The sequence below is a fragment of the Callithrix jacchus genome, chromosome X, assembly GCF_049354715.1.
Source record: "Callithrix jacchus isolate 240 chromosome X, calJac240_pri, whole genome shotgun sequence".
In the NCBI taxonomy this organism is placed as follows: Eukaryota; Metazoa; Chordata; class Mammalia; order Primates; family Cebidae; genus Callithrix; species Callithrix jacchus.
This window is the reverse complement of record NC_133524.1, coordinates 23,621,072-23,632,857: the sequence shown is the minus strand read 5'-3', so window position 1 is coordinate 23,632,857 and position 11,786 is coordinate 23,621,072. Positions and strand designations below refer to the sequence as shown.

Below are 11,786 nucleotides of genomic sequence, written 5' to 3'. Positions count from 1 at the left end.
CACTTGGGTTACAGGAAAGGAGGAGGGAGGGAGAGAAATGTTTTTGCTGACTTTCATAATATTCTTGTAGAAATATTCACTTTTTTTTAAAATTGGATTTTCAGACTTAGGTGGGAAAATAAACATGGCCCATCAATTCCTCTCTCCATATTCCCCTTCTATATAAAAGGATTTGAAAAAAATTTTCCTTGTGTTCATAAGATTCCAATTGCTTTGAGCTATGTATCTCCATTAGGCAGAATTGTTCACCCTGAGCCCCTCTAGGCTGTTGATTGCAGGAATTTCTCTGGTTGGCTACATTTCAAATCTGTCAGAGCCAGTGATGTATTCCAGGTGCAGCCAAGTGTGAATGCTGTTAAAGCTATTGGTTCAGATGACCTTGATATTGGGTCTCTTCGTGACTGCAGCTCACGTTTTCTATTCTGCTGGTTTCTTACTTCTTCCTTTATTTGCTGCTGACTGTTCAAAAGCTGGGCTTGTTTGATATGCTTCCAATTTTTATAAAATTATAGTAATTCCCTATAGAATCCTGTGTTTTCAGTGTCCCCATTAGATAAACAATCAGGAGAAGAGTTTAACTTGCTTATTATAGTTAACTCTCATCCAAATAAAGTACACCTCATGGGACACTCTTCTCAATGATGGAAAATTCACTGCCTCCACAAAGGTATTTTATGACTATTTTTCCAGTTTATCAGTTAGGATACTTTGGGTTGCCAGTAATACAATATTCAACTAATAATGACTTAAACAATAAAGATATCTATTATTTTATATAAAACAAAATTCACAGGTAGGGGATTTCTGGGTATATTGCTTGGGTCCAATATTTACTGGGGGTAACACCTATGAAAGATAAAGAGGAAAAGTATCAGGAGGTCAGAGAAATCCTTCTGACTGTAGCTCAGATATGATACCTATGAAAGTAGAAGGTAAAGAGAGGAGGATGGGTAGGAAGAGCCTAAAACTCCAGTGAGGGTCTGAGAAATCAGGGTGAGCCTAATGGGGAGCTCCGCTGCAAATATGGCCCAGAGCACAGTCCAATGTCGGGCAGAAATGACTGGGCCCTAGTGTCTCACTGTGCTCAGCTATTGGCTGAGACTTCCTGGAAGAGGTTAGCCTTGAGTCAGATGCTGCCAAGGATTGTTTGCAGCTGGGGGCTGTCAGCTAACTGCACTCCTCACAGCTGATCAGCAAGTTCTTTCTTGATCGGAGATCTGAACTGCACACCTCCATACCTGCCACATAGGGTTTAATTCAGCAGCACAGTTATGTGATCCAGCTACTTTCCAAATTTCCATTTGGTCAGACTTAGCATGCTAGTATTCATCTTCAGATTTCTCTTCACTGTCTAAAAATGACTGTCACAGCCTCATCTTCACACAACTGTACAAAACCAGGAAGGACCTCACATGACTCTGGTTGCAAGGGAGAGAGATATTCCTCTCAAACTGCCAAGCAGACTTTCCTGTCAGTGCCATAGGCCAGCTTCATGTCATGTACCCATGCTTTATCTGAAAGGGAAGCCAGGAGAGTGAACGTCTAGCTTTTGTAATCTCTATAATAGGAAGTGTTTTATGCCAGCAAGTAGGAAGGGACATAGCAAGAAGGTGGTGGGGTAGCTGCCGGGCAGGTAAACCACCAGTGTCCGCCACCCTAAATATAGCTAATGGGGCACTTCATAATTTTATGCCCACAAATTCAGATTTTAGAAGTTATAAATTGAGACTCATTACACTGGCAGATTCTTTTGCTTATCTTGCTTTACTGCAGTCTTTCTTCAGATCATTTCTTACTTTTATTGTTGTCATGGTTCTCTGGTTTACTAAATACCTATGTGAACAGATATCCAACCAAACCATTTAAACTAATATTTTAAAAGGACTTGTGTAAAGTCTGATTACTCAGTGATTGTAAATCTCTCATTTTAAGCTTTCAGTTTACCATGCAGGTTTCTCTAGTGCTAGAAAGCCACAGAGACACTTAAGGGCTGAAAAGAAGAGTGGCAAAAATATTGCATAGTGTGAAAAATACCTTTACAGGGTACTTATTTTGCTATAAACTGAGGTATCTGTGTGCTTTCCCTAATAATGTCTTTCTCATCTCTCCTATATTTCTGTATACTCTAGCTTGCTTCTTCATTGAATCTATAATTTTCAGCACAGAGATAGCAAGCTCTGCTTACCTGCTTTTTGAATGTGGGAAAGCTATACAGCCTTTCTGAGCATTAGGCTCCTGTCTGTATGATGAGATAAAAGTGTACCTTGTATGTGGGTGCCATGTGTAAAAGACACAAACAACATATATTTTATCATATTATAAGGTGAGGTGTAGGCCAACAATTGTCACTAGACAAAACAAGCAACAGAAATAGAAAAGTTTACTCTTACTGAATGAAAATAAAATAATGTACTTATTTTCGTTCAGATATTTACTGTGCTCCTACTATGTTCCAGGCATTGTTTTTAGCACTTAAGATGCAGTGTTAGCATGGACACAGAGGGAAACAATGCACACTGTGCTTTTTGGAGGGAGGGGGATGGGAGGAGGGAGAGGATCAGGAAACACAATTAACAGGTACTGGACTTAATACCTGGGTGATGAAATAATCTGTACAACAAACCCCCATGACACAAGTTTACCTATGTAATAAATCTGGCACTTGCACCCCTGAACTTAAAAGTTAAAAAAAAATACAGTGTGAGACAAAAGATGTTTCCCATTAGTGGCATTTACATTCAAGTGGGGGACAAGACAAGAGATGCTTGTATTTTAAATACCTTCAAATACAATGCCGGTTGACTTAATTTCTTCAGTCATTTAATTATTAAGGTACTTTTGAATTAGTTATTCAAAAATTACACTTGACATTATTTTCATTATAATAAAAGTAATAGTGTTTTATAGAAATTTTAGAAAATAAAGATTAAAACCATCTAGTGGCTGGGTGCGGTGGCTCACACCTGTAATCCCAGCACTTTGAGAGGCTGAGGTGGGTGGATCACTTGAGGTCAGGAGTTCAAGACCAGCCTGGCCAACATGGTGAAGCCTCTTCTCTACTAAAAATACAAAAGTTTGCCAGACATGGTGGCCTGCAGCTGTAAGCCCAGCTACTCAGGAGACTGAGGCAGGAGAATTGCTTGAACCTGAGAGGCGGAGGTTGCAGTGAGCTGGGATCACACCACTGTACTCCAGCCTGGGCGACAGAGTGAGACGCTATCTCAAAAAAAAAAAAAAACCCAAAACAACAATAACAATGAAAAACTATCTATAATCCCATAATGTAGAAGACCATGGCTATCTTTAATATGTGTATGTATATACATGCGTCCATTTCATATGTTTTTGTTTATATAGATACATGGGCCAATGTAGTTTTCTAAAAACAATTGATATCATTCCATAAACTGCTTTTCCTTATATTAAAAAATATTTGTTAAGAACATGATTTCTGCGATTCCAAATCAAGAATAGATATGCTGCAATTTAACTGGTATCCTATCATTAGGCCTCGAGACTTAAAAAAATTATGTTTAATAGCACTATGATAAATAGCCTTGCTTATAAATATTGGTATGTATATCTGATTATCTCTTTGGGGTACATTTCTGGAAGTAATATTACTGAGCCAAAGTCTATTAAACTTATACAGATTATGTATATATAATCTCAACTATCCCTTTGCAGAATATAATTAAATCAAAGTTTAATTTATCAGTGTTTATATCCCTGCATCCTTTGTAGCATTAGGTACTTAAAAAGAATCTGGTCAGGTATGGTGGCTCACACCTGTAATCCCAGCACTTTGGGAGGCTGAGGCAGGCAGATCACGTGGTCAGGAGATGACGACCATCCTGACTAACACGGTGAGACCCCATCTCTACTAAAAATATAATAAATTAGCCGGGCATGGTGGCACACATTTGTAGTCCCAGCTGCTCGGCAGGCTGAGGCTGGAGAATAGCTTGAACAAGGGAGGCAGAGGTTGCAGTGAGCCAAGATCGTGCCACTATACTCCAGCCTGGGCAATAGAGCAAGATTCCGTCTCAAGAAAAAAAAAAGAATCTTAGCCCAATTTGCTAGAGAAAAGTTATATAATAGGTTTAATTTTAATTCCTTTGATGTTAAAGAAGTCAAATACTTTTTAATATATATGTTGTTCACTTGTCTAGCAACTTGCCTTTTAAATTTTGCCCATATTTATTCATTTTTTTCTTTGTAAAAAGTTCCACATATAAAATATAAATAGCTATGACCATATTATATATTTTGAATTATTTTTCTGGTGTTTCCTTTGCCTTTGATAGTATTTTTGACATTAAGAAGATTGTCAAACATATTCATATTTACCTTTTTTGTGATTGCTTTTATGTTTAAAAATTCTTTTCCACATTGATAACAGAAACAATTTCTCTATGTAAAGTTGACATTCTTTTGCTTTTTATAAAAGCAATAATCTAGTGGGAATTACTTTCTAATAGGAGGAGTTTTTGGTTGATCAATTGTCCTGCTATATATTATGTATTTTTAATTTATTTATTTTGCTTATTTTGTTTGGAGTAGGTTTCTCTTTCTTCACTGATTTAAAACTGTCTACCTTCGTTGCCTACTAGATTGCTATGCAGATTTAGCTCTCAACAGTTCTCTCATGATTTGTTCATCACATGGGATAAAACTCTTTGAACTGTTGTATTTTTGATAATGTATTTAAATACTTGATAGTGCAATTTCTCTTAATTCATTTTATTTCTTTAAAGTTGTCTCTGTAGGAATGCAAGCTAGGATAGTATAAATGTCAACATTATTCTTAAATAACAAGAACTGTAACTGCAGAAGTTTTGAAATGAAGGAGAGTAGATGGGAACTTTGAGAAGATGTGGCACTTTGGCTGGACCCAGAATGGTAAATGTGATTTGTCTTGGCAGAGAGGAAAGAGAAAGGGCATTCCACATGGAGGGAAAGCCTGAGCAACACCCAGAATAGTGAACAATCATTATACAGTGGGCGATGGGAGAGGGAAACTTGGAAGGGGCTCAATATTTGTTGAATGCCTACTGAATGTCAGTTACCGTGCTGAGAATCTTATGAATAACTTTGAAGTCAGTTGAATCCTCATACTTTGACTTCTACGTATATTCAGTGCTTTGCTTTCCATCTGTTCCAATTTGTATGTAGAACTCAGTATTTCTTGGAATTTCTGAAACACAATTTACTTACACAAAAACTTTATTGGTCAGTCAATGCAACCAGTTTCTTGACCTCAACACCATATATTCTGGACTGAAAAACCCATTGTTGTAAGGTATTGTCCTGTGCATTATAAGATGTTTATCCCTGACTTCCACCCACTAGATGCCAGTAGCAATGCTGCCCCTAGCTAGGACAACTAAAATTGTCTCCAGACGTTGCCAAATGTCTGGGAGCAAAATCAACTCCAGCTGAGAAATACAGATTCTACCAAAGAAAGGAAAGTTAATGGAGGTTTTTTTTATTTTGTTTTTTTCTGAGGCAAAGTCTCACTCTGTTGCCCAGGCTGGAGTGTAGTTGCATGATCTCACCTCACTGCAACCTCGTCCTCCCAGGTCCAAGCAATTCTCCTGCCTCAGCCTCCTGAGTACTTGGGATTACAGGCATTCACCACCACACCTGGCTAATTTTTTGTATTTATTAGACATGAGTTTTTACCATGTTAGTCAGAGTGGTCTCTAACACCTGACCTCAGGTGAACCACCCACCTTGACCTCCCAAAGTGCTGGGATTACAGGTGTGCACCACCACGCCTGGCCAGTGGAGGGTTTTATATTGCAAAGTGCACAACAATGAATATCCTCTTTTTGTTTTCCTTCTTAAAGTCCACTTTTGGCTTCTCTGCAACTAGGTTTGTGCTTTTATTTTTGCTTAACTATTGCAAGGTTTCTCAACTGTGACACTACTGACATTGTGACCAGATAATTCTTTGTTGTAGGGAGCCCTCCTATGCATTGTGTGATATTTAGTGGCATTCTCTGACTCTACCTAGGAGATACCAACGCCACCACCATCACTACCAGGTATGACAACTGATAAGGTTTTGTCTGTGTCCCCACTCAAATCTCATCTTGAATTGTAGTTCCCATAATGCCCATGTGTCAGGGAAGGGACCTGGTAGATGGCAATTGAATCGTGGGGGTGGGTCTTTCCCGTGCTGTTCCTGTGATAGTAAGTCTCACGAGATCTGATGGTTTTATAAAGAGGAGTTCCCCTATACAGGCTCTCTTGCCTGCTCACCACATAAGACTTGCCTTTGCTCCTTCTTCACCCTCCGCCATGATTGCGAGGCCTCCTCAGCCACGTGGAACTGTGAATCCATTAAACCTCATGTTCTTTATAAATTACCAGTCTTGGGTATTCTTCATAGCCGTATGAAAATGGACTAACACAACAACCCAGTCTGTCTGTCTCCAGACATTGACAAAATTGGTCCTGGTAGAGAACCAGTGATGTAGACCATACCAAAGACAGTAAGCTTGTAGGGATACTTTTTTCCACGAAACCCACAAGATACAGCTTAGAAACCCTCTATTTTTTTTTTCTTTGAAGTGCCTTTTTGATTACTAGGCAATTGGTTTTGGTTGTTTTTCTTAGGCTGTCTCAGGGATGCCCCAACTCAGAACTATTGCTTTGGGCCAGATAATTCTTTGTTGTATGGGGCTGTCCTGTAGATTGTAGAGTGATTACCCTCTACCCACTAGATGCCAGTAACACCTCACTGCCCATCCATAGTTGTAACAACCAATACTGTCTACAGATATTGTCAAAGGTCTCCTGGAGAACAAAATTGCCCTTGGTTGACAATCACTGCTCTATTTCTACTTATGTTTCTCTATATACTAGTTCTTCTTTTCAACCTTTTCTTGTAGAAGAAATGCATATTTCCCTCATTTTCTTACTCATAGACATTGAATGATAATTTTTCTTGTTACTGTTACTTAAACATGATTATGGAAATATACTATCTCAGGTGGTTTAATTGTTGCATTTTAAAAATAAATATAGCATTGCCCCTAAGAGTAATTCTGGACAATAACATATAGTCTAACTTGTTAAACAATTATCATTTCTCCTCTGAGTGAACATCCCTAAGCCATTTGAGCTTCTATGATAGTTCTGCTATAGATTTCTTTGCATTAAATTTGCACACACTTCTCTATTTCACTAAATCTGAACTTGTAGAGAACCTCAAGACAAGCATACTGCCTTACACATAATTACTATACTGAAATTTCAAAATATATAAATATTGGAATCAAGCACTTCCTGGTGAAAATACAACTTAATTTCTCTTTAACCAGATTTAGGAACCTTAGGCAAGTTAGCTCCTCTGACTTTGCTCCATCCTCTGCAAAACAGGGGTAAGATTACCTTCTGAGTGGGTTTCTTACAAATATTAGAGATTGTGAGATAAAGCACCAGGTGTGTATCACTCACAAATGTTAACAATTGTTATTGATTTTATCAAGAGATACTGAGGTCTACATTTCAAAAAGCATTTAAAGTCCATACTTTAAACGTTAAATACCTATACCTAGAGCGTTTACTTCTTTCTTTCCCATATTTTCTGGCCTATTTGTAGTTACAACTGAGGCAAGCTGAGGAAAAAATACTGCTGCCTTATTTTTTCTCGATTTTGCCAGAAATAACTAATTCTAATGTTTTCATGAACACTAAATTTTAAAGTTTACTTAGCATCATTGTGAGGATGTCTTTTTGGAGATGTGAGAAGCACATTGCTTCTAAATAAGGCATAAGAGGTAGAATTATAAAGGAAATTAGGAAGAGTTTTACTAAAATTGTTTCTTATGGCAAAAATGCCATTTGATTGGTTTTAATGTTTTTCCCAGCAGATGAATTTTTCTTTCACCTTAATTTTTTTCACCGATATATGTGAACATTTATGGTTTTGACCTTCCCAGGACCAATTGAATTAAAATAAAACTTGATGAAAATAAAAGCAAAGAATTAAAGGAAAACCGACCAGTTACATTGCAAAATCAATAAAAATGCAGAATGCACTTTCTTGTCATTGAAAAGGACTGTTTTGTTCAATTTACTATACAAGGATGCAATTTCCCCTAGATTAGACAAGGAAGTGTTAACCCAAGGCTGGGTATACAGTTTTAGTCATCACAGAATTTTAGAGGTGAAAGGGACCCCTAAATTAATTAATACAACTATCTCATTTTATGAGTGGAGAAATTGAGGCCTAGAGAAGGGAAGCAACTTTCTCAGAATTTTAACCAAGGGTTAGTGACAAAATGCATACAAGGACTGATTCCCAGTGAGTCAGACATCCTGCTCTGTTGGTGACATCATTCTGATAAAAAACAGAATTGTGGAATCTTCTAAAAAAATCTAGCATTTATTTTCTAATGAACTAAAAAAAGTGGAGAATGATAGTGGAAATAACTTTAAGAACTGTTGTGGCACCAACTGCTGGGGGGAAAAAGAATATTTTGACTGGATAAGTATGAAGCTATGCTTCAATTTAGTACTATTTGAAAGCTAGAAAAGCATCATTGTTGTCTTCTACCAAGTGTTTTAGAGAAGACAAATGGACATAGCAGACTGCAAAAATAACACAGGAACAGGAAATCAAATACCACATGTTCTCACTTATAAGTGGGAACTAAATGATGAGAACTTATGAACACAAGGAAACAGCAGACACTGGTGTCTACTTTATGGGGGAGGGTGGAAGGAGGGAGAGGAGCAGAGAAGGTAATTATTGGGCACTGGGCTTAACACCTGGGTAATAATATGTACAGCAAACCCCCGTGACACATGTTCACTTATGTAACTAAACCTTCACATATACCCCAAACCTAAAATCAAAGTATTTTAAAAAAGAAATTAAACTTTAACCAATATATAACATTTGCTTTTTCTTCACAAATTCTCTCATTCTCTCATTTGGGAAGCCTTATTTTTATTAAGGAACAGACACAACATTGAAAGTTCAGCAGAATTATTTAAGAATTAGTTGTTTCTTCAAATGGCCAGTATGTTTCCGATACTTCCTTATGTATATTCAATACTGCATAACATTAACATGCCTGGAATCTGCTAGTAGCCTGGTACAACTTTTCAACTTAAACATCAGTAAAACTCCTTGCATCTTTCTCCAGTTTTTCTTGATCGTTTCTCTGTGTCCCTCTTTTGTTGTTTTAACTTGTATTGCTCAGCCATTAGTACCAGATCTTCCGGAACACTCTGATTTGTCCTTTCCAGAATTTTAATCAATTCACTAGCCATTTTTAAATCTCTCTGAGTGATGAGGGTAACTGATGTGCCCATCTTTCCTGCCCGTCCAGTGCGCCCTACTCTGTGGATATATTCTTCTATATTCCATGGGAAATCGTAATTATATACATGCGTGACATCATTAATATCAAGGCCTCTGGCTATTAAATCAGTTGTAATCAGTACCTTTGTGTTTCCACTTTTAAAGTCCTCTAATGCTCGTTCTTGGTCACTCTGTTCTCTGTTGCCATGCAGTGCTTCTGCAGATACGCCTTGGATATTGAAGTCACTTGATAAGTCATCAGCAATGTATTTTTGGTGGACAAACAAGATGACTTGAATCATTTGGCATCAGGTTCTCTATGAATTATTGGATAAAAGCTCGTTTTTCTTTTTCTGTGGTAACAATTATATTTTGCTTCACTGTATTTGTGGTCGTAAGATTCAGAGTACCAACATAAACCATCATAGGATCTTTCAAATAAGAATGTGCCAGTCGATGAACAGTATCTGGCCAAGTTGCACTTGTCATAACAGTCTGCCGGTCTGGGCGCACATCCATTAAAATCTTCCTTATCTCGGGTTCAAATCCCATATCCAGCATTTTATCTGCCTCATCCATAACTAAATAAGTTACGCTTCTTAGGTTGACAGAATTATTCATCTGTAGGTAATTCAGCCTCCCAGGAGTGGCGATAATGATATCTACACCTTTGCTAATGTCTTCTATTTGTTCTTGTCTGTTTTGACCACCATATATGCAGATGCTTTTAAGACCTTTATATGAGTACTTTGAACTTTCAGCTTCCACCTGAACAGCCAACTCTCTAGTGGGTGTAAGAACCAGCATCCCAGGACCATTCCTTTGCTCTCTAGATATTGGTTGAGAATCAAGATGAATAAACCCAGGCATTAAATAGGACAACGTTTTCCCTGTTCCAGTTTGTGCAACTCCTATAAGATCTATTCCTTGTAGAATAATTGGCCATGCTTGGGATTGAATTGGTGTTGGCTTTCTGAATCCTGCCCTTGTTATGCTTTTCAAAAGATCAGGGTATTGCTGAAAAGCGTCTTCAAACGTACAAGCAGGTTTGGGGATGAGACGCTTTTCCCCACTTTTCAAGTCATCACATGTTACATCGTAATTTTCCTTTCTCCAGTTAATCACCTGCATTTCAGACATGGAGCTTGTTGCTTTGGATTCTATGTAAAAGTTTTTCTTGATTGGTGGTAAATCTGCCCATTTGCTCTTTTCCCTCTCCAGACCGCTAGCCCTAATTTGATCCCAATCTAACGATGGCCGCGCTTCTCTAACACTGTCATTTCGGCATACATTTCTTCCAATAGGAGGTTGGGATGCAGCATTAGTTACACTGGATTCTGAGTTGTAGCTTTCCTGTTTTCTAATAAGAGTCTCTATGGCTGCTTTGGCCTTTTCTTTCATTTCCTTGTTACCAAAAACGTTTACTTCTGCTTCAGATGCCCCCTTTACGATGTGTATTAAAGTGTTTGTTGACCGTTCTAGAGCTTTTATTTTGGATCCACTGCGACCAATTACCGCACCAACCATACTGCTCCTTATCTTAAAGCACAATGGCGGTTCACGGGAGTCAGCTGCTCTAGGTCCCTGAAGGCCGGAGGGGCCGCTCCAGCCCCTGCCTCTGCTGCCTCTGCCATCCCAGCTGGCCCCAAGATCGCTTGAATTAGACTCAGCCCTCTTCCACTCTGGGGCCTGGTGGGACATTATGGGTTAGTGGGAGTATCAGCACTGGCTTCTCGCCTACATACGGTTGGGAAGGCAGGTCTGCAGCGTCTTCCTCGGCGTTCTCTGCAGCAAAGATGGCGGCAGCAGCGATTAGCAGGGGCGAGGCTTTGATGGCCTGACCAATCGCAGGGCCTGGACTGGGGTGAGGTCAGCAGGCGTCTGTGACGCAAATTTAAAGAGGCACTCACTCTCACAGGCTGACCCTGCCAGCACCCCAAGAGTAACTGCCACCTTAACTTCTGTGTCCTGGGTATCCTTTTCACTCTTCTCGCAATAGTTCTGGCTCAGCTTGAGAGCAACCTTGAAGCAGGCCTTAAACATATATACCATATACACATTGTCCTTTATATAAGCCATTTATTTCTCTAAGAGAAAAAAATAGTGGATTTAAAGAAAAACGAATTTACTTATTTATATGTTTGTGAGTTTATTTATTTCGGCAGATTTCTTTTGGAGTGAATACAATACTTTGTCAAGATAAACTCATCACTTCCCTGTCCTCTAGTGTGACCTAAATTATACTAATCAGAAATCTCTTCGGTGCACACTCTAGGGGTGATGGTTAGAAGAGAGGTAGAGTGGTACCTCAGGTACTTTAGGGGCTGTTTTAACTGGTTTGTGACTTCTCTCAGTGCCTCTTCATTTTTTTCCTTCCCTGTGGTTGGATAGATTCTGAGACCTTAGCACTGGAAGGCTGTGTAGAACTCATTTATTAGGTGCACATAGAAGACATTCTAGCAGC

General features: G+C 38.7%; 1 protein-coding gene across 1 annotated transcript; it reads right to left on the bottom strand.

Moving 5' to 3' along the window:
* Positions 1-8,957: 8,957 nt before the first annotated feature.
* On the bottom strand, positions 8,958-11,123 carry DDX53 (DEAD-box helicase 53). The gene is given in 2 exon segments (XM_035289049.3): positions 8,958-9,618; positions 9,620-11,123. Coding segments are annotated over 2 exon segments (1,887 nt in total). The 5' UTR covers positions 11,024-11,123; the 3' UTR covers positions 8,958-9,135.
* Positions 11,124-11,786: the final 663 nt, after the last annotated feature.